Source organism: Caloenas nicobarica, chromosome 2 (genome assembly GCF_036013445.1).
Source record: "Caloenas nicobarica isolate bCalNic1 chromosome 2, bCalNic1.hap1, whole genome shotgun sequence".
NCBI lineage: Eukaryota > Metazoa > Chordata > Aves > Columbiformes > Columbidae > Caloenas > Caloenas nicobarica.
Window position 1 is genome coordinate 138,840,536 of NC_088246.1, and position 22,118 is coordinate 138,862,653.

Here is a 22,118-nt window from a genome sequence, read left to right on the forward strand (position 1 = left end):
TTCTATCCATCCTCATCCTTTTGCTGTGAAGTCAGGTAGATAATGATCAGGAGTCGCTGAACTTAGCCATATTTCAGCTCCCTTTTACAGGAGAGTTGAAAACATGCCTGACATAGTGCCAGCTGATCCTGCCAAACTGCTCCAAAGCATGGGGCAGGGACAGCTGGAATTTTCTGGCTATGTGGTTTTATTTAAGCATAAACAAATAAACAATTTTCCCCTGCTCTCATTCCTGGAAAAACGGTACTATTTAAACTGAAACTGCACAGAAAATATGCCTGAGACAGCCACCTGGGGTGGAAAATTTTGATCTAAAAGGTTAATGTTTGACATTATAAGCATCAAAACAGAAATAAGAGACAATTAAAGCTCAGAGAATAGAAAAGGTTAGACAAGTTAAATAATTTTTACAGCACACTTTCTAGTTCATTGACCTTACCATCAAAATAACAACAGTGTGCATTTCTGTTAAAAGGAATGTAAGGTACTGTTTTCTCACTCCTTAATAAGAGAGGTACACAACCTATAAATAGCACTGTAGGGCCTTTCAGCCCTCTTCAACACTGATTAGAGTTAGCTAAGTAATTTTGTTGGGCTTTTTTTTTTTGGAGGGGAGAGGGCAGAAATCAGAGAATGCCAGTTTGTCAGACTCAGATTTCCGAAGGGAACACTCCAAAGGTGATTGCATTTCCAGTGAAATACAGCCAAAGAACTCTTGTGAAAACCTGCTGCTCTCCGTGGGCCCATCTGGTGGGTGTTCGGGGCAGCTGCCTCAGGGTGAGAGGCTCCAAGCTCGCGAAGCTTCTCAGGACACGTGTTACACCTCTCCAACGGATGTTCAGTAGAAATCCTGTTATTAAACATTCATTTCTTCAAGGTGCTTTATGCTTTATCTCTCTGAAATGGTTAGAAATGATGTTCAGTATGTTGTAAAGGCATCCCTTAAATAGGCAAGAATTCAAAGTATTTCAGAAGTTCAACTTGAGAAACTGACAGATAATACACAGTAGTATCAGTTACAGATATAAAATAAAAAATATCCAAAGAAAAATATGATAATCACATTACAAAAATAAAGAGGAACCAAAATACTCCAGTAATACTACACAGACGAAATTTTAGAGGCAGATAATATAAAAATTAAATTCTATACCTATTTCCTATCTAAGCAACTATGCTTTTTTTTAGACAAATTGAAAGTATGCCAAGAAAGATGTATTATATATGGGTAAGAGACTTAATTAAATAACAGTGAAAGTTTAAAGATGTTGCTTTGGAAATACCAGAAATTCAGTCTGAGCTTTCTGTGAAGGTAAATGCTGTATGTCATTTGGCCTGGACCCCTAAGCCTGATAGCAACTTCTTTCTCACACAGTTTAACTCCAGTCAGTCCTGAAATTCCATCAGCCACATCATTTTCCCTATGAAATATTGCAAGAAAAATAAGAAGCATGCCCTCAGAGGTTTTTCTAACCCCAGTCTCTTTGTCCCTCCCTTGTTTTTTTTATAAAAACTAAGCAGCACACTTAAATTCAAGTAAGCTGTAACTATAACCATGCCATTACAAATTATTATTGAGCTTTGCAAAAGAGCTAGTATTGCATTTATTTTGAAATGTTGTTTCTCCATTAAAAGATACACTGTTACTAGATAAAATCATAATATACATCTGTCCTTATGATCCTATGCATCTCATCCAGTTTTATCTTTTAGCCATTATTTATAAGCAGCATTCTTAAACCCATTTGACAATCATTTTACTAAGTCATTGCAATGACACCAGCTTGTCATCTGGACCAGCAATCTCCATTCCATACTCTGTCATATCCATTACTTCCGCAAGATTTAGCCAAACACACTTCATGCTAATAATCTGTTAAAAAGGAACCATAAAACCAGCTATATAGGTCTGGATCCAAAATCTGTTTAGTTCAATATCCTTTTTTTCCCAAAAGCAGCCATAGTGAATGCCTATGGGTGAACATAAAAGCAGGGCAAGTGATACAGGGATACCTCCCTGGTAGATGTCTCCAGCATTTGGTGAAGTGTAACCTGATGAGTTGCTACCTAATCAGCCTAACAAGTAGCTTCATTGTTCTAAAGTAAAAGCCCTTTTGTGGTTAAAGCTGTAGGAAACTGAGCCTGGATATTCTTTTCTTGTTGGCTCAAATAACCATAACAAAATCTTGCAAATAAATCGGATTAAGTTCCTCTCTCCCCTCTCCTTCATGAACTTTTGTTCCTTCACCTGCTGCACAGCAACTGTGCCAACAAAAATCACTGAAAGTAACCTGAATTAAAGAGGAACTTTTAAAGTTATTTTCAAGGGGGCTTTCCCCCCTCTCAGTCTCCTCCAGTACAGCTCTGCCGCCGAGCTGTGCTACAGGGATAGAAGGCAAAGGAATGGAGACATTTTAATCTGATACGGCTACTGAGACACATTTTATAGCTCCACTATGAAGAAAACAAGCTTTGGTATGAACAGGGGTTTAACACAATGGGACTCCAGCTTTTGAGCACCACACAGTATACTAATTGTTACTATTAGAATTTTAGTTGCAAGTAGTTGTGATACTCACTGATCTATTCCTCCACAACAAATCTTTTGAAAGGGAGGCTCAGTCCCTGTCATCACAAAACTGAATCACAAATAAAAGGAAAATAAGTAGGAAACCAGGACTGGTTAATTGAAACCAAGCATTCAGCTTGCTCACAGTTTCTATCAGCTAGGAGCGAAATAGATGAACTAAGCAGCACAGTAACTTTACAAAAACATATAATATTTCGAAATAGCTGGCATGTATTTGCCACATCCTCCCAGTCTGATAATCACTACCTTTGAATAATTTTACTGATGTGTTTCACAATCTTGCTTGGAAGAATGTTTCACAGATATTTTTAGAGGGCATTTTGCATTCAGTGCAGTATTTTTGCCTTGTCAGAAAAGGCAGTTAGATTGATCTAACATGACAAACCATTTCTGCTGATACTCACCTATTTATTATTCAATTCCTTATAGTTACAGCGATTTCCTAGCACTTGATATTAATCTGCTGCCCTGGCTTTCCCTCTGTTTGTAAAGACATACACCATTTGAAAGACCAGGAAAAAGCAAATTCACTAATCATCCATTTCTCAGCAATAACCACTAATGGCTCCAAAGTTGCTTCAGCATCTTCTCTAAGCACTTCATGGCAAATTTCTTATCAAGCTGATTTGAAACCTCTAGATTCTTACAACACACTACTTGTGACAAAGATCTGGTAATCTTAATTTTCAGAAACACTACCCTCTAGTATTTATTTTTAAAAGACAAAAGATCCACAAGTATGAGGGCTACAAACAAAACCAGTAAAACACTGACTCATCAGTTGGTTCATAATTAATAAACAAAACACAGTTTGAGGTCTGGAGTGTTTCCTAGTCAACACCACTCAGTTTATATAAAAACTCTTTGGCAAGAAGGAGTAGAAGGAGAGTAGGAAAGGGGGAAGATAAAACCTGAAAGCACAGAAGCCCTTTGCTGTGAATTTGGTTGGCTCCTTCTGCCATCTAACACAAAAATAATACATCGATGAAAAGACTATTAAAAGTCAATGGAAGAAATGAGTGATTATAAAAGCTGAAAGTTCTTCTAGTGGCCAGTATGCACAGGATTTTTTTTTTTTTTTTAACTTCAAGTTTAGAGAAGTTTAATGGATTGAGATGTTGTTCAGCACACATCATGACTGTCTGCAAAAAAGCCTGCTCCACAAACAGCCAAATCTATTCCAGCCACTGGTAAAGGCCTTGCAGACTCTACCATTAATTTTCTTACGTGGTTAAAATATCATGATTCTTATGTCCCCGGTTGAAATGTCATGACACAATATACTTCATATTTTATAGAAATAACTACAATGGTCCACTTTGCAAAAGAAAGCTGTAGCAAGTATCATGCTTTTATCCTGATCCATGCAAAAATAAATTACTTTGTCCACATATCTTCCCTTCCGCTCAAAAATGTTGAGAAGATAGGAAATAAAGTACAGCTTAATGCAGGAGGAAAAAGTACACATTCCTTTGATTCATGAGTAGAACATTGTACCTGGGCTTCCTCCTGCCCTCACTAAAGCAGTGGATGATTTTCTGTACAGGCCCAGCCTATTTCATTTCAGGATGTGGAGGGCAGGCAGCATTTTGAAATACAAGACAACTGGAAAGAGTATTTCAAGGTTAAAAATGCAAAGGAGCACAGCAAATCCATACAGTAAAGGGATGTAAATAGCATTAGGGAAAGAAGAGAGTATATTAGCCTATTCCCTCAGTAAGCCATTGACTAAAGAACACATAATCCCAACAGTGGTCTCATCCCTTATTTACTTCCTCATTCTTCCCAAAACACCAAGAAAACAGCAATTTGTTCTTGCTCTCTTATATTCCTGAGACTGCCATTCGGCAAAAAGGCAAAGCTCATCTCTGCTGCATAATACCTTTGTCATTCCTGTATCATACTAGGAATTCTTCCACTTGTATATTTTTATTTATAGATAAATAACAAAATGTAGTAAGTTTGAATAATAATCTTTATTTCTTTATTAGTTTATTTGTAAAAGGTACATTGTCATCCTGAGCTACTGCTTTTATACATTTAGCATCATACAAAGACAGATCATTTACAGTTTGATCATTTACATTTATTGTGCTCCAAAATCCTTATCTGAGTATCATTTTGTCCTAGCAGGAACATAGATAATTTAAATTACATGTATCCCTGAAACATCCACATTAATTTACCCATCTGACCCCATTATCTAAATTACTACAGTCATCTAAATTACTCAGGACATTCCTTCCTAATTTAGCAAAAACTTGTTTAAAACTATGAATATGGGCAGTGCAAGAACTGGTCCCTCAATCCTGTGTGAATACATCATTAGAAAAAGCTTTCTGTTTCCGTATTCTCTTGGCAAGTCAGTGCTAAATCAACTAGATGTACTTTAATGGAATGGTCCAAGTAATAGTTTACTCATTTCTTATTACAGCAGTTAACGTGAATTTACAGTGTCTCCCTTTGCAGTGACCAGTGCGCAACTCTCCCAAACAGGGAAAATCTGACATGATCAGAGGAAAGTAGGAGGCAGCCCATCACCACCTTATTGTCACCTACGTGACGCTGAAGTATTACGAAACAAGTCATATGAAATGCTTCCCTTAGACCCTGTAAAGGAACTTGTACGAATAACCGGAGTTAAGTTCCATAATCCGAGCATGGCTGTCATGATTTGCGAGTAAAAACAAAACAAAACCAAACACCGAAGTCCCAGGATCCTTGAAAAGAAAGCATATATCCTAACTGAAATCCAATCCTGGATAAATGGAAACTTAATTGGACTACCAAAACAGCATCTCTCTACCTGAAAAATCTCAAAGCGTACAGTGTTTACAAATGTCTCTCTAGCAACAGTGTCAGTCTCTTAAAGTACACTCATACATGTCGTTTCCTGAATAAGGTCACTATGATCTTGGGCAAAAGATACAGTAAGCAGTTCAAGCAAAATGCTTATTGCTTAGGTTTTAAAGCAAGCCACTTTAATATAATTTTAGTTAAAATGTTAAGTACAAATATGAAGCTACTGTAGAAACACTTATAAACACTCTTGCTTTTGAATTCTTACTGATCATCTAGAAAAATGGCAGACGGATTTTAACATAAGAAATGTAAAACTTAATACTGTCTGTTGAAATAAAATTCAACACCTATAAAGACAGAGTTATGAACATGTAAACACAGCTTTAGTATTCAGAGCTTGGGAATCTAGCAGCAAAACAAACTATTTGCATATTATGTAGTGCAATGAACATTTGTTCTTGGAGACCCCCAGTCTTAAAACTACTTTGAACAGAATGGAATCCTTACAGGAAAGGTTTTAAAAGTGTCCAAGATGTCATATCCAGAATTACTAGATGTTCATCTGCTATAATCTAACTATTTCTCTATGCAAAACTGTGCTCCGGATAACTGACTTTAATGGCTCCCCAGTAGCAGGCTCGAATGAGGCAGATTAAACCTAAGAGATAAGCAATAGCCCAGGAAACATACGTTGCATGAAATCGCCTGGCGAAATCCTGTGTACCAACCTAAAAAGAGAAGACAAAAGCGTCAAACATGCAGAACTATCTGCTCTTCAAGGAAGAGCAAATCACATTAAAGAGAAGCATTTTGGCATCTTTTACTCTGATAGGGACAAATCAGATATTTTATTAGTTTGATTTTACACAATCATAGGATAATTGAGCTTGGAAGGGACATCGGGAGGTCTCTAGTGCCACATTCTTGATCAAAGCAGGGTCAACTCTAAGGTCACACCAGGTTGCTCAGGGTTTTAACTCAGCTGGATTCCAAAAAGCTCCAAGGATGGAGGCTACAAAAACCTCTGAGCACACCCATGGTGAAACACTTTCATCATTTTCAAACTCAGTCAGGTTGTTTAAAAAAAAAAAAAAAAGTCATCCCTTTTTATTTCTGGCTGTCACTGATTTTATTAGGGAAACTGGAAAATCTTTCATAACTCATTCAAGCTCACACATAAAATTATTCTGGTTATCACGCAAGGTATCACACATATGAATTCAACTGCAGGTATTTCCTCATATGTGCTCTTCCAGGACTGCTGGGTAGAAAGGTGGCTCTAGTAACCACTACCACATACTTCAAAGCAAAGCAAGCCAGGTGGTTGTTATCCTATTGCTCAGAAAAACTACATGTGCCTTTTAATTTGTAAATAACTTATTACCAGGTTTTACTCCTTATACGTTGTACAAATTACAAATGTGTATATATGTTTCTAACTTTTGGAATCCCATTCACCCCCTGCAGTGGAACTTACATTCCTGGCTATACAGCAGTATGTATTTCTGGAAACCTGGAAGTTTTGAGAGCTCTAGCAAAAGCCAGATGTTCCAATATTCTACAGTGAAAACAATTTTACATAAAACTGAAGTTTTTACAGATGAAGAGTTAACATTAGGATGAAGTTAACATTAAGAAGAGGAGACTCTCAAAGTGCAAGAATTTTTTTTTTAGGAACATTTCATTTTTCTGGCTAACTCAGATGGTTAGGTCTATGGCTTTGATAGAGGTCACAAAAACAAACAAACTTAGGAGGTTTTACTCAAATGCTGGTGAAAGAAAAGCTGGTTGACCAAGGGATCTCCTGTGTACACACACAACCCTGCACATAGTTGCAAGTATATCATAGTACATCACTCACAGTTAATCCAACCCCAATGAAGATGCATATCATTCCAATTGTAATATATGCACAGCAGCGTCTCCGTGGCAGTGCACTTCCAACAGAAGAACTATTAGAAAAAAGAAACGGTATTTTAAGTTAACAAACAAACAAAAAATCCCACAACAAAAAAACCTGCTACATAAATAGTAACTGTTCAGTCTGAATGAAGGGTGGGGAAGAAAATGGCAATACACATACACCATCTTAAGTTTATACAGTTGTAGGCAAAGTCTACAATTACAGCAAGCAGTAAGAGACACAGACCACATTTTATTTAAAGGGGAACTACTGGCAAAGGTTATGTAGTGTCTAAAAATCTAGATGCTTACAACCAAGAGAGAGGTGCCACACCTACAGTTTGAGCATGTCTATCTCCCATATCTACAGTGCACCCACATCAGTATCTCGAATAACCTTTGGACTGCAAAACCTAATCTTGCTTTGCAACTTCAGTGTAGGTTGTAAGACACCCTTTAGACTTTTAATACATGAATACATAGCTTTGATACATCTAATAATGCATTTAATGCACCTGAGTAACTGGAAATCAGTTCTACCATCCCTAAAATCTCATTACCACTAGCAACCTGCACCAACTATTTCCTGAAACAGTTTGCTCAATACTGTTGAGTGGATAAACTCTTACCCCATTTCTTGAAGATTTAAAAGTTTTAGTCACAAACATGAAAAATTTTTCGTCTTCAGCATTTCCAAAGATTGAGATTCTTTAGACACATTTAAGTCAGTTTTAGTAACTTCAAAAATGTGACAAGTTCTTTTTACTTTCTTTTAGAGTTGTACTACAAGTTACATGAGCTGCACAAACCACTGCTGACAACCAAGGTAAATAAATCTGATCGAAATTCTGTCACTCATCACGTGGACTAGGAACTCCAAGACAGACAGCTTTGTCTCTACCAGCTGCGTTAAGCTAACTATTACAGTGCTTCAGTCAAACAGAATATAAAATGCAAATAAAGCATTACATTCGTTACTACAGGTTAGAAAAATGATTCCAGAAGCTCGGTGTTGTCTGTTAAATACATCTCGAGTCACGCATTTGCAATCACATACAGCTCTACTAATTAAGGCAGGAACATGATTTAATTCCATTGAAACACAGTGATCATACAAGTCAATTGAAAGGACTAGAGAGGCAGAGATGCCTTCATAAAACATGTACCATCTACCGTAGAGGTATTTTGGAAGCATCCTGAAGCCTGCTGTCATTAGCCAAGTACTTCATCCCATCCTGGGAGATCAACACATCCTTGGAAATACGGGGTTGCTTGTTGTTCAAAAATGCAAGGGAAAGTAATTTTCATCTCATGATAGTTCAACATATTCAAGATAAATATACATAACAGAAGAAAGCACTGCTGAACTATTGAAGTAGCACATCTGTCATATGACTGACCAAATTTCTGGCTGCAGTTAATTAACCACATAGTAAGGCCTCATATGCTTAGCATGTGACTAGAATTTTTTAAGCATTCATCTTAGAAAGCCTTCAAATAGATTGGTTTAAGCAGCTTTACTCCAATATTACTTCATTACAAGGAATTTCTAAAATTCTCCAAGAAAAAAAACCAACACAAACCACAGACCTCAAGCTAACACACACACACACTCTGAGCTTCACCTTGCAAGGCAAGGGTTGAACACAGTGACCACTCAAAAGCCATCTGTTAGACATTTCCAGAAGAGGAAAAGTCCCCAAACTGACCTGCTCATTAATTTCCTCAGGAAAATTACTTCTTATCAAAAGTCTCACCACACACATTTGGGATGGGATTGAGGGACTAGGGGGATATGATTAGCATGGGAGAATTCCCAGTTGGGGAAATAATCGCATCTTACCACCCTCTCACACCAGCCACCCCCACACGCTCCCCAAAAGCCACTCTAAATACTTCTACAGCCACTCTGTAAGAGTGATATCTCTGATAACGAGATACACAAGGAAAAAACAAACACACACCAAACCAAACAGAAGTTTTATAAAAGGGGACAGGGAGGAGATGTCTCCAAAAGCTGAACTATTGAGCTTGCCAAACTGCCCTTAGGTTCCCTCCTTTGCAGGATTTCCTGGCTCTGTACTCAGAAAGTTAATTCAATTACAGAGCTGGATACCTTAAGATAAGCCAATAGAAGTGTCACGTTCAATACACCTAAAACACACATGATATTCACTGCACTGTGTATTTCACACAGAGACAAAGATCATTTTGGGAAGGAGACCTTCACTGTCAGAGCTGTCTGACTTATTATCTTGTTTTTGTAATCATAATATTGCAGGTGCCATGTGTATTTTCCATCCATATTTCTCTCAAGCTCTGTCCCCTTCTATTCAGTCAGAAAGGCTGGGGAAAAAACTATCACCTCACATACCGCAAAAAAGGAAACGTAAATAATATCTTAATTTAACTGCCTTTTTCTTTCCACAGAAAGCAAAGTTGAAATAAATACATTAAGTTTCTACGGTCACATAACAGACCTGAGAATATTTAGCAATCCAAAGAAATCTTGATTTATTTTTCATCTCCTAACAATGATATTAGCCACTGGGCCACTCTAAATAGTGAGGTTTCCCTCTACCCACCCCAAATTGCACATTAAAAACCCAAAGTAACTTTGAATAAAGCGAGCTGAAACCCTGCCCCAAAACCTACCAACTGCAGCAAGTCTGACAGGCACATTCAGAAATATTAAAACTGGGATCAAAAGAACATTTTTAAATCACAGAAGCAGCTGTTTCCATTGTGGGACAGATGAGGGTGAACTCAACATCCCAAAGGCAGCAATTCCTTCTTTCTGAGCTGCTGCTGAAGAAGCAAAAGCACCTGCCAGACCTTTAGGCAGCAGCATATAAAAGACACCAAAGCCAATTTAGCATCAGGTAGTAATGAGAAGAAGGGAAAACCACCACAAGGGGCACAGGCTCTTAAAGGAGTAGCACAGGAAAGAATTCAGGGTCTCTTCTGTACCAAATAATAGGAATTATTGCCAGGATTTCAGACACGCTTTTGGAAAAGTTTTTAAGAGGAAGATCAAAATGCCAGTATTTTGGAGGTGAAATGCACTGGTGAATCGAGCCTCCACAGTAATGCTGGGGTTCCAACAACTCTCTCTTCCTGAAGGTCCTGCAGACTTTATGGTACAAGAAGCGTTATAAATTCATTAGGGTTCATCACTATGTCACGCCTTAAAAAGAAAAATAAGTAGGTTCTGAAGAAAGAGACACATTTGGCATTCTGAAGTAAAAACTTGTACCATTCGATTTTCTTTCTAGTAAATGAAGCCACGATCCTGAAGTTTCTAAATTACTTAATAAATAATTAGGGAGAGTATCAGACAAAAAACAGTTCCTGCTGCTACTCCATCATTAAATGAGAAAAATACCAGAAGCTTTCCTTAAACTGCTCACTCTCTTGGGAAACAGGCTGATAAACATCTAGTATTTTGTATTTTGAAACACAAAAGAACACTGAAACAGTAAAAGACACCAGGGAATGAGGGAAAAACTGTTTCATCCTCTACACTATAAAACCATAGAATCATTTTGATTGGAAGAGACCCTCAAGAACATAGAGTTCTACCATTAACCTAACTCTGGCACTAAACCAGGTCCCTAAGAACCTCATCTACTCATCTTTTAAACACCTCCAGGGATGGTGACTCCACCACTTCCCTGGACAGCCTGTTCTAATGCCTGACAACCCCTTCCGGGAAGAAAATTTTCCTGATAACCAATTTGAACCTTCCCTGGTGCAACTTGAGGCCATTTCCTCTTGTCCTATCACTTGTTACCTGGGAGAAGAGACCAACCCCCTCCATGCTACAACCTCCTTTCAGGTAGTTGTAGACAGTGATAAGGTCTCGCCTCAGCCTCCTTTTCTCCAGGCTGAACAGCCCCAGTTCCCTCAGCTGCTCCTCATCAGACTTGTGCTTCAGGCCCCTCACCAGCTTCATTGCCCTAAATAAAACTTTATTGCAACAATTTCCTCATTAGCTATGTTTGTTGTCCCAATGCAGTAGGTAACATGCAACTAACAGCCTGTGTTAGACAGGACAACTACCCATCAGCAGGGCTTCTGCAAACACCTTATAGCTATACTGCCACAACTAATTTCCTATATTTCCCAAGTTATTTTTTTAAAAAAAATGACTCTTGGGGTGGGAGGGGAGGACGAGACACACACACAATAAAAAGTATGTTGCAAAATAATAAAACTTCTGACCACAATGGTAGCAGGTAGATGGGATTGAAAACAAACAAGAAAACCAAGACCCTGTTTCCTCCAACATCCAGACATGAAAGGTTCCTTTGTTTATGAACTTTGAGGCACAATCGCTTTATTTTCCCTGAACATTGTTTCATTATTGACCTTTTTGTGTAACAACTCCTAACTTCCCCTGCAGTTTCACAAGGCATTCTTAACGTTAAGATCTAGCCTTCATCAACCAAATTGGTGGTCACAAGCAAGCAATTTGCAGAGATTGATTGCACTTTTAAAAATGTTTGAAACAAAATCATGACAATTATTTGAGAATCTAAAAGTCTCAGCAGATGTCTTATTGAAAAGCCTACTGTTGCAGCAATTCAAGGTGCCTTTTGCCTCAGCCTAAACTATGCTTTTTTTCAGTGACAATCATCAACTGAGTCAACAGAACGAATGACTAGTTTTGCATCTGACTAGTCAGCTACTAATGAAAGAAGTTTTGCATTAATTAGCTGAAATAAAGAACCCCACATTTCCTTCTGACTACTTGGCTACAGGTGGGACGACACAAGTGGCTGATAGAAAGCAGCAGGTCACTGCAGTTATTTATTCCATCATCACGATTCAAAGCTCTGCCTCACCCATGCTGTGCCCTAAATCCATGCATTAGAAATGTTTATGCTGCTGGAAGTGCAAAACTCCTGACCATCGCATCTCAAACGTGGGAAGACACCAAGCAACTAACTCAAAGCTAAATTGCAGTATTCCATAGTTTGCATGCTCAGCCCAAGGACAAAAATGCCTGTTTGATAAAATGTTTTGTATCCTGCAACTCAGTTGCCACGCAAGCTGTAATTTTCACAAATTGCACTGCAGAGATGCTCTGGTTTTATTATATACAGACAGCATGCTTTGCACTTTATAAAACAAAAATACTAATAAATCCTTAGGCTCCAGCTGTATTTTCAAATACAAGCAGCATAGGTCAAAAGACGACAGACCAAAAGATCACATGGTAATGAGTTTTGGACTGTTGCTTGGAGTGTGTGTTATTTGTTGTTGCTGTTATTGTTGGGTTTGGAGTTTTTTGTTTTGTTGGTTTGGTTTTTTAAGGTTAAACAGCAAATAATTTTGTACCTAAGGAGAGTAAAGAAAAAAGCAGAGGTCAGCTATCAAGCATGACACGATAAAATATAAAACAAAATTGCAATTAGTTTAAAAACAAACCAAACCACGAAACACCTACCCCTCCCCCCAGGACTGAAAAGACTGAATGCAATTACAGTCAGTAAAAAAACCAAAACAAAATAAAAACACAACCACCACCTACAAAGCAACATGTCACCAAGACCAGACCAAACTAGAACATCTACTACTCCACACCTGATTGGTTACACTCCTGCAGTTAAACATATCACTAGAAGTGACTTGTCTATCACATACTCCAGTAAAATATTTCAATCAGTGCTGAAGGCCAGGCCATGCCACCATTTACAGTACATTTATTCTAAGCCTTCTGCTTCCTAAAGGACTTGCCAGTTTTCCTCTACAACATGCAACACAGCTGTGGTTCTCCATTCCCAACAGAAAACACATTTGCTCCTTTAACTGGGAGTAGCACTTGACTATCAAAGGAAGACAAATATTTAAATAAATCAGTAGGACACAAAAGTCTCTGAAGTAATATTTGTAAGTCTTATTTCACACCTCGTGGTTGAGATTCCATACAAATTTAAGGTATGTTAGTAGTGTAGCTTTTTAACAGCACTTCAAACTAAGTATTCCCAACCTCAGATAAGAAAGGCCAAATAAATACTCAAAAACCAGTCCCAAACAAAAAACAAAACATGAAACTGTCTTACAGCTCTTGTATTCTAATTTTTCTCCTTCTTATTGAAGTAATAGTAAATGAGTATAACAAGTTATTCCACAGTAATTAATAAAGAATAAATGAGGTAGTACATTAAGGTGCTAAACAAGCCAGTTGTTGAGTGTATGAAATCAGTAAAACCTCTTTCAAACTAAGACAAAATTATTTCTTCCTTTGACAATAAGGCAATTCACATTCTACATTTAAACATTGCATCTGATTAAAAGTAGTAAAATTTCAAGGACGTAAGTTTTTAATTTTAGCAACTCATTCCTGTCTATTGTTAGCAGCTTATTTTTGCCTCTAGCAATTCAGACAGAACATTTTAATAAATGCATGTTGATTTGTCAAAGCTACTGATTTGTGCATGAAGAATGGAGAATTCATGTGCACGTAACATGCTCTTTAGCCTTGAAATTCAGATGAGCGCAGCAAAATAATCAGCACGGTAGACACGTTTTACTCCAAAGACTTTCATGGAAGAAACACTGGCAACTTATCTCAAAGTAAATTTGCCTTGCTTTCAGATAACTTACATTTTTTTGCAGTGTGGGCATTTTGCTAGTGTGTTAAACCTCAGTTCCATCCACTGTAAAAAGAAAAAAATAAAAAGGTTGAAAAACTGGCATGAGAAAATGTTTGTTGTACCATGCTAAATGTCACTGTGAAAACATTTTGCTTCTCAGGCTTTCTTCCGTAAGTGGGATGCCCTTTTGTCAGTGGCAACACAGGATTGGGATTTCCATGTGAAAATTTCCCATGACTTGCCTTAGTATTACTAGATTTGCTTGACGTAATGTGGTTTCATCCACAGGCGTAGTGCGGGCAACATGGTAACATTAATAAAGTTTTTTTCTCTTACTTCCACAACTATGAACATACCCTGAATCAAAATAAATGTGTTTTCTTTGGCACAATTACAGATAGATGCATTTTCCCATCTTTTCCCAACCCTTCCATCGCTCGTGAAAACAGAGTTAAGTGTTCACAGAAAGGTTAAAAAATAAAGACATCTACTTTCTAAAATACAGGTTTTATATCAATAGAGAACATTATCAACTACTTTTATGACATTTTAAAAAGGCAATATATAAACCCATAGATGCTATGGTCACAACCTTCCATGCACTGACTGAAACCTGTCTGGGAAGCAGCCTCAGCAAAGACAATACCTTGAATTACCTCACCCAGAGGTTACACAGTCATACACTTGTTTAAAACCAGCAGTTTTTGTTAGATGTGACTCTGTGATAATACAAGTATTAAACAAGCACTTTCAAACGATATGATAAGACTATTTTTCTTTGCTCTGAAAGTAGTTCTATTGCAATTGCAGCTCTTCTCTGCTGCCTTTCCCAACTGGAAGTAGTTAGCAGAGTTTCCTGATTAAATTAATTCCCATCTCCCCTTGCCTCTTAATTTATGCAAAAGTCACACTGCAAATTCCTATCAGGGGAAGAAGCTACAACGCAGAGCACCAATCCCTCCGCTTGGATCTCCCTTATCTCTGTGAGAAATCAGAAGTCTACTGAATCTGGTCGTGTTGTTGTAACTGCTACAAACACCGATCAAAATCAGAGCCCATCCTTGCAGGGAAAACAGAACCTACATACAGCACAGCACCATTTAAATGTCATGAATGAATTTATGATTTTACGTGCAAAGGAGAAGGATGTGGCTTGTAATGCCTTGCCAGTACAGGCAGGTTTTGCCGTGAGCAAGGTTCTGATCTGTAGTATTTAGAGTGCATTTTCCTGCCTCTCAAAGGTCTTCCTCATTTTTATTTACTTCCTATGGGGCTAATCCTCCACTAAGAAGAAATCCACCATTGTTTGCCTGGTTCTGAAGTGTCCAATTATAATACAGTACCAGTTATGCAGTTGTTCTTTAAATTTATTTGTTTACAAAGACTTGGTCAAACTGATTTAGCAGAGTTGTATTTTATCCCTTAATAAAGTGAAAGCTTCTGTTGGCACTCCCCACCTGAATAATGTGCTTTAGGAGCATTAATTCTACTTCCACATTCCTACCAGAGCAACAAGTTAGCTATTTGCCTGCATCTCTGATAAAAACCAGTTTCACTTATTTCTACACAGCAAAAGTGGGCTAAGGTGCAGTTGCCAGCACCAGGGATGTAGACAGTCTTCTTCAGAGCTGTCCTTTCAGCTTTTTAAACTGCAAGTCCAGAAATAGAAGCAAATCTAAATCCTGGACTTATATTTTATGTATTTGTAATTCGACTTCACTCCTGTACGCTAGTTTTATTCCAGGGCTGGCAACCTGATTTCTGGAGTTACTCATTAATGACCTTTCTAGGGTTTATAGAGAGATTTCCAATTATTAGCTGTAATTATTGATGAATAAAACTCAAACCCACTCAAGCTCCTAATTTTGATGGAAAAAAACATTGTCTGTTTTCATTGAGAGTTACCTGGAAATAAGAGGAACACTAACTGTTATGATGCCTTCTGCACACATTGGAATTATTTGCAGAAAAAAAAGCAAAAACGCAACAAGACCTTCAAACTACAAGAATTCAGATCACATTAGCACAGTATGGAGAGGTTACTTTCACCCACATTCTAATTCTTGGAGTTTTGGTGGGTTCAACGAGTAGTTTAAATCATGTTTTAAGCTGGTATTTTTACTCATACTTGAGAGTGCTTTTAAGTACCTTAATGCTGTTTCTTGTTGTTAAGAAAACTTGAGGTTACAATTACATGAAATTTAGCACTCTGACAACACAAACTGTGTTTTTCCCATTGAAACAATACAATAAACAACAGCCAAATCCCTGGTTAGATGTACTGAAACACAGATGAGGATTTCAGAGAGCTCTTAAATGTTTCAACTGTGGACAAAACCAGACATGCATCAAAGGAATTGCTAGAATAATATGTCAAGCTTTCTTCTTAAGTCTACAATAGTTCTCAATGCATTCAAGACAAGACAGAGGAAAAAAAAGACATATATACATACACCTCTGTACATACAGCTGCACTTCTGCCAAAAAAAAGCTTCCCCTCTGCTTCCCCCAGGTCCTTTGGGAAAGCAAAAAAAAAATATTTCTGCAGATTAAAACATTTACTAGTTTTCTAAAGAATTTAAAGGGTTTCCTATTCAATTATTTCAGAAGAAATACTGCTCATATTTGATTAGCTTTAGAAAAAATAAAGTTGACAGAGCACAACTGACAAACCACAGCGCTCAGCCCACAGCTGGTGGCTCACACAGCCGGGTCCTGGCTGCTTGTCCTCGAAGGTCTCCCTGACCGCAGCGGTTTGGCGGGGGGGACAGGGACATCCCTCCCCTGCCTGCCACTGACAGCCACAAATCCTCCCACAGACCCCTGGGAGAGGGGTGGCAGGGAATGACTTACTGCTGGCAGAAACAAACAGGGGCTCAGCTACAGCCCAGCTTTCAAAAAAGTCCAAACCAGCTCAGATTGCGATTCAGCAGGACAGTTAAAACTCTCGTCCTGCCCTCCTTTTATTTTCTACCACTTCTTCCACTTGTCTGGACTGCAAATCTGCCAGAAACAGTGGAAACCTTAACACAGAAAAGACTCGTATCCGGTTACCCGAGGGAAAAAGATAATCTGATGAACAAAATGTGAATAACTAGTGATAGCTCAGCTGCAGTATCACCTGAGTGCTCAGTCATCCTCCCAGCTGAGACACAGTAACTTGAAGGCACTCCATAGCATGGAGCATGCTTTTAATAATTTATAAACAACACTCCCCACGTGTAGAGGCAGGGAAAGCACAGCCCATACTTATGCTCTTATATGGAAAAAACCAACCAAACAAACAAACTTAGAAAGGTGGTGAACAAGTTAATACTCTTAAAAGAAGACAGAAGAAGCAACTGACAATTCAGCTTTTTCACCCCAGGGATTCCAGTTTTGCTTGTCTATTTTATTTATTTTTTAACTGCCAAGTAAAGTAAAGGAGATACCTTACTGAGTTGCTGAGAGATGCATCTAGCATTCCATATTTGCTTTACAGTGTGGAAATATCAAAAGACAGAAATATCCTCACAGAAGCTGAGTTTCCAGGTTGGCTAAAGCACTTCTACTTTTTTGCTTCTATGTTCACTCTCAAACCTCAAAAACCTTCCTGATTCTCCTTAACTGTATAATGTGAGAAAAAAAAAATGGTTTGTTTCTTGATAACTCAGCAGAATACAAGCTTCAAATTTCTGGAGATTTTGAAGGTTTCTTTTCAATGTACTTTGAAGTGGTAAATTGGTCTTACTGGCAGATCGGACTATGAAATTCAAAATGATGCAGTTCCCTAAGAGCGACCATCAGCTCTGAAGCCACATGCAAATTCCAAATTAGAAAATTTAGCCTTTTAAGGCATAATCTAGTAGTTATGGGAAAAAAACAGCCTTTATGGTTTTGTTTGTTTGTTTTCTCCTTATGTTCACCTAAAGAAGTTCATAGGGTAAACTACAAAATTAATTTGGGCTGCACTTATAAAAAGTAAATAGGGGATAAATAAAACACCCATGCTTATGAAAGCCATCAAAAATAGGCCAATAATTTAGCAATGATAATTTTACTTCATAACACTGACTCTCCCCCCCAAAAAAAAAAAAACCCAAACCAAAAATCACAGCAGAGATGGTCTTTTGTGTTAAGAGACCACATTAAAACTTAATACTGTGACTCTTCCACAGCAGTGCTTTTGCCTGTGCAGTTTTAAAGTGTGCTAAAAACCGTAACTGCATTACAAAATTAAATTATGATTCTGTATCAAACTACAGTGTTCCTGCAGGTACTTAATAGTTTGTAACGTACTACTATATTTAAAAAAAAAAAAAAGCTAAGAGAAAAGGCAACCTTTAGTAAAAGATTCCTGGTTTAGAATACGTACTCGAGACAGCCTTTTTCTTTCATAGATCAGTAGTTTTCTGTTAGCAACATTATTCTGTATTGCATACGGTGTTCTTACTAGTTAAGGTCATATATAGACTTGCATGTAAATAAAAAGCAAACAGAATACCCACTCCAGATATCTCCAGTTATAGACTACTGTTCTTTCACAAGGTTTATAATAGGAATATTTATTTTTAATACATACGCAGAATTAGTAGATAGAGTATTTCTCAAGCATCTCTCTAATGGTTTCTCAGATAGTGCATTACTTGTAAATTCATAGTCAAATCACTAGTTTCCCTTTAAAAAAAAAAAAGGAGGCGCGGAAGAGCCATCTCCTGCTCCCTGCATTCATCATCTACTACAGTAGTTAAACCATTATTGTGCACCTCACTGATCCATAAACCTGAAGTAAAGATTTGAAGACACAAGTTTATTCCATTACAGAGCCCATCACAAGCAAACCCTTCTCTCACTGCTGACACAAGTCCACATGGAGTGCCATCCCCTAAGCTTCCTTTTTCCTTTCACAAAATGCACTTGAGCATTCTCTGGTCTTTACATATCTTATGATCCTTTATTTCAGGGACATCCCACCACTCTGGTGACTTTGCAGGTCCTTCAGCTGTACCACTTATCTCAGTCATTTCCCATAACTCACAAACCTGACAAACATTCTAGCAGGGCTAGATGATGAAGCTAAAACTAACCTACTTGTGTACTGCAGAGACTGTTCCCAAATCAAAATTCATGTAGGGCAGCCCTTTATCCATGTAAAAGGCTGCAAACAGTTCAACTGAAAAAGAGTATTCTTATACTTCAAAAATGTGATCAACTGTCAGCCTCACGCCTAAACCAGAATCTCCAGTTCTGTAACAACTGACAGAGATGCTAACGCCAAGTGCTATAACAAACAGGTTTCAGGGGTCTATACAGCAGCAGCAGAGCTGCCCTCTTAGCCACAGCAGAACACAATCATCACTGCATGTCTCAAGAGAACCAGGAAGCCTCCCTTCCTTTTCCAGCACCGTTTGCTCTAGCATCACTAAGCAGTAAGACTGCCTATGGGTTTTATCCACGCATGCACAGAAAGATGGTTAAAAATTTCCTTGAAATGAATGTAAAGATAACCAAATACAGATCATACATCCATAGTGGTACAAGCACAGAAGAAGCTTTAGTTTCTCAATGATGCCATAGAGTGAGACAATAACCTCTTAAAAGTGCTTACAACAAATGGCTTGAGCAATAGCACAGTGAGGTGAGGAGAATCTGGTGCTTTACTTACAAGGAACGTATTTCCACAGTGCCCACATACCACTCTAGTTCCATCAGGTTGAACTGGCAAGGCAGGCTGAGCTGGCTGCTCTTCTGGGATCAGCATTACTGGACCAAGAGTAATGATGCGTCTACTGTGTTAAGAACATTAGATGTACATGTAATTAAGCTAGCAAAAGGGAAGGATGACGCCTTTAAGCAATTAGCTCAGTTACGACCGAATATCTTACACTTTTAAACTATGATCTGCTTTTTAAACAGATGATGGACCCAGTTTTGGTCTCTCTCCAAAGCATTTTCCTTTTCAGTTTTGCAAACATTCTCTTTCACTGTACGATCAGCCATGCAAGCCAGAACCCTGTAGAGATCAAAGACTTGCCATCATATGGCAGAAACACTTCTCAGGAAAACAAAATCTTAATACTCAGACTGAGCAAGCCCATGAACTGGAATGTACATACCCGTGTGCAACATGTAGAAAGAGTAAGGACTCTTCCGTAACCTAGTTCATCCTCCCAAATCAGATACTCTTCCTTTCCACACTACTGACAACCACGTCGATATAAGCAGCCTATCCACATTTGTACAGTAAAAATTCCATTCAAATGGAGTGCATTAAAGAAAAAAAACACCCCAGGTTGACTAAATGCTATCAATTTACAGTAAAAGCATTTGCTTTTATATTCAATGTGTTTCCAGTCTAATTATACAGTTTGTCCATCCAAAATGACAGTACCCAAATTAATCAACCCAAAGCAGAATGAGGATCAGACTTCCTGACATGAAAAAAAGTGAAGGTTAAAATGAAGTATTATTTAAATTACACTGCATCTCTCCCCATATCCGACCACAATTGTATTCTGGATGCCTTCCCTTCAATCTGGAGCCTTCCATTTAGGGCATATTCCCAACATTCTCCTTCAAAGTTTTTTCACTCTGAGAAAATTTTTTGAATGTTTTGAAGTCTTCCCAAACACTCCATTAGTTAAACAACAAAAAAATCCCTCCCGCCAAAGTCTCAAACTATGTTTCAAAACCAGAATAGCCAGCAGACTGGTGACCTGGGCAGCTGGTGTGGTAGAGCTTCCATTCAAGTAGCTGCAGATCCAGCCTTCATCTCAGTTTCTCCTGTTAGAACTGCACCACCTACAATCAAGTTACTCCTACCACAGTGGGATCTTCAACACCCTATGCCAAACAGTAACAATGCTCACTACGGCAATCGTGCTTATTTCTGTTATAACAAATGTGTAAACTAAAGTTGAAAGCTGAGCAGAGACTGAACACTCAGCGGAGCAAAGAAGGGAGGTCAGGACTGATGCCAACCTACTGCTCCCTCTCCTGTTTCATTCTGAAGTCCCCACTCTGAACCAGGCAGAGTGAGCAACCTGTGTGTTTACAATAATTAAGTTTGCAAGAAATTAGGAATGTTGAATCCCAGAAACAAGGAGTTATTTTCTTCTCTGTTGTTCTTTATACCATTTTTTTCCTTATAATGTAGACAAAATGGGAAGCACACATTTGAGACTACCACTAAATACAATATTTTTTTTTCCTTTCTAAAGTTAACCTTAAAAAAAAATAATTAAAAATTGACACTATCACAACCTGTCTCTACAGTAATTCAGTAATGCTGTCCATGTACAGAGGCTCAGGCTTGAATCTCTTTCTGTTTTAAATACTCAACACAAAGAGCACCATTACTTTAATGAAAACCATCTCAAGGCACTTACAGTTTTTTATTCTTACCAGTTTGGTCTTGGACATCCTATTTTCCGAGATGTGTCCTTACAGATAAGGAGACAATTACATTGACATCTAACATATTTCTTCCCTGCAGGAGGGTTTTTGATTGGCTAAACAACAAAAAAAAAAATACACCAGAGAACACACATCAGAATTCATAGCAATTCATATTTTTCCTCAACAGTATGACAAAGCAGAACAACTCCAGTGATAAGTTCTTGCTAAGAGAGAACTGAAGTTCCTCTTACGGAGGAAACTTGAGAGTCAAGACAACATTGGAAGCTTTCTCTCTCTCCTCAGAGAAGGAAGTGCAAATTTCCTCACTAGAACAAGAAGAGATTCTGCAAACTAATGGAAAAACCAAAAATATTTCAGCAATGAAGAAATCAAGACTTCAGTGTAGTTATTTTTTAAAATGTAAGCTTTAGTGGCATATTTTTAAAAAAACACTCAGAACATCAAGAAAGCCTCCATATCTGGTATTGAACAGTGAAAGGACTTCAATCTGTTTCTCAATCACTAAGAGAATATGCTGAACTGTAATCTTATTTTAAACTGTACTGAAATTATCTTTCTCTAATCTGGGAGTCAAGTTTCTGGGTCCCTTCCATATAGCAAATCATTAGTCTCAAAAGCTACAAGATACTTTCTTTGGCCTGAAACATTATACATTGGCTGGGAAAGTGAGTATTAACGGCAAGTTTTCTATTCTATCTTTTACCTGGAGAGAAAGAAAAAAGAAAAAAAGTTTTGCTACAGATTTAAGGCTTCTTGTTTTCTGGAAATAACTTAAAGCTATTTTCATAAAATAAATCCAGTCCAGTGTTTTTCATGCAAATGCC

The 22,118-nt window shown here is 37.9% G+C and overlaps 1 protein-coding gene across 2 annotated transcripts in view; it reads right to left on the reverse strand.

Annotated features, from left to right (window-relative positions):
• Window positions 1-770: 770 nt before the first annotated feature.
• Window positions 771-22,118, reverse strand: part of PIP4P2 (phosphatidylinositol-4,5-bisphosphate 4-phosphatase 2) — a 28,291-nt gene continuing 6,943 nt past the window's right edge. Inside the window, exons 3-8 of one of the 2 annotated variants that reach the window (XM_065630112.1) lie at window positions 21,280-21,386; window positions 19,541-19,664; window positions 13,907-13,959; window positions 7,254-7,344; window positions 6,083-6,120; window positions 771-897 (exon numbers count right to left, since the gene is read on the reverse strand). In XM_065630112.1, the coding sequence (XP_065486184.1) occupies window positions 873-897; window positions 6,083-6,120; window positions 7,254-7,344; window positions 13,907-13,959; window positions 19,541-19,664; window positions 21,280-21,386 (438 nt within the window). In that variant the 3' untranslated portion in view covers window positions 771-872. Of the gene's footprint in view, window positions 898-4,547; window positions 6,121-7,253; window positions 7,345-13,906; window positions 13,960-19,540; window positions 19,665-21,279; window positions 21,387-22,118 lie in introns of those variants that run through there. The other variant, XM_065630111.1, reaches the window with a different exon arrangement.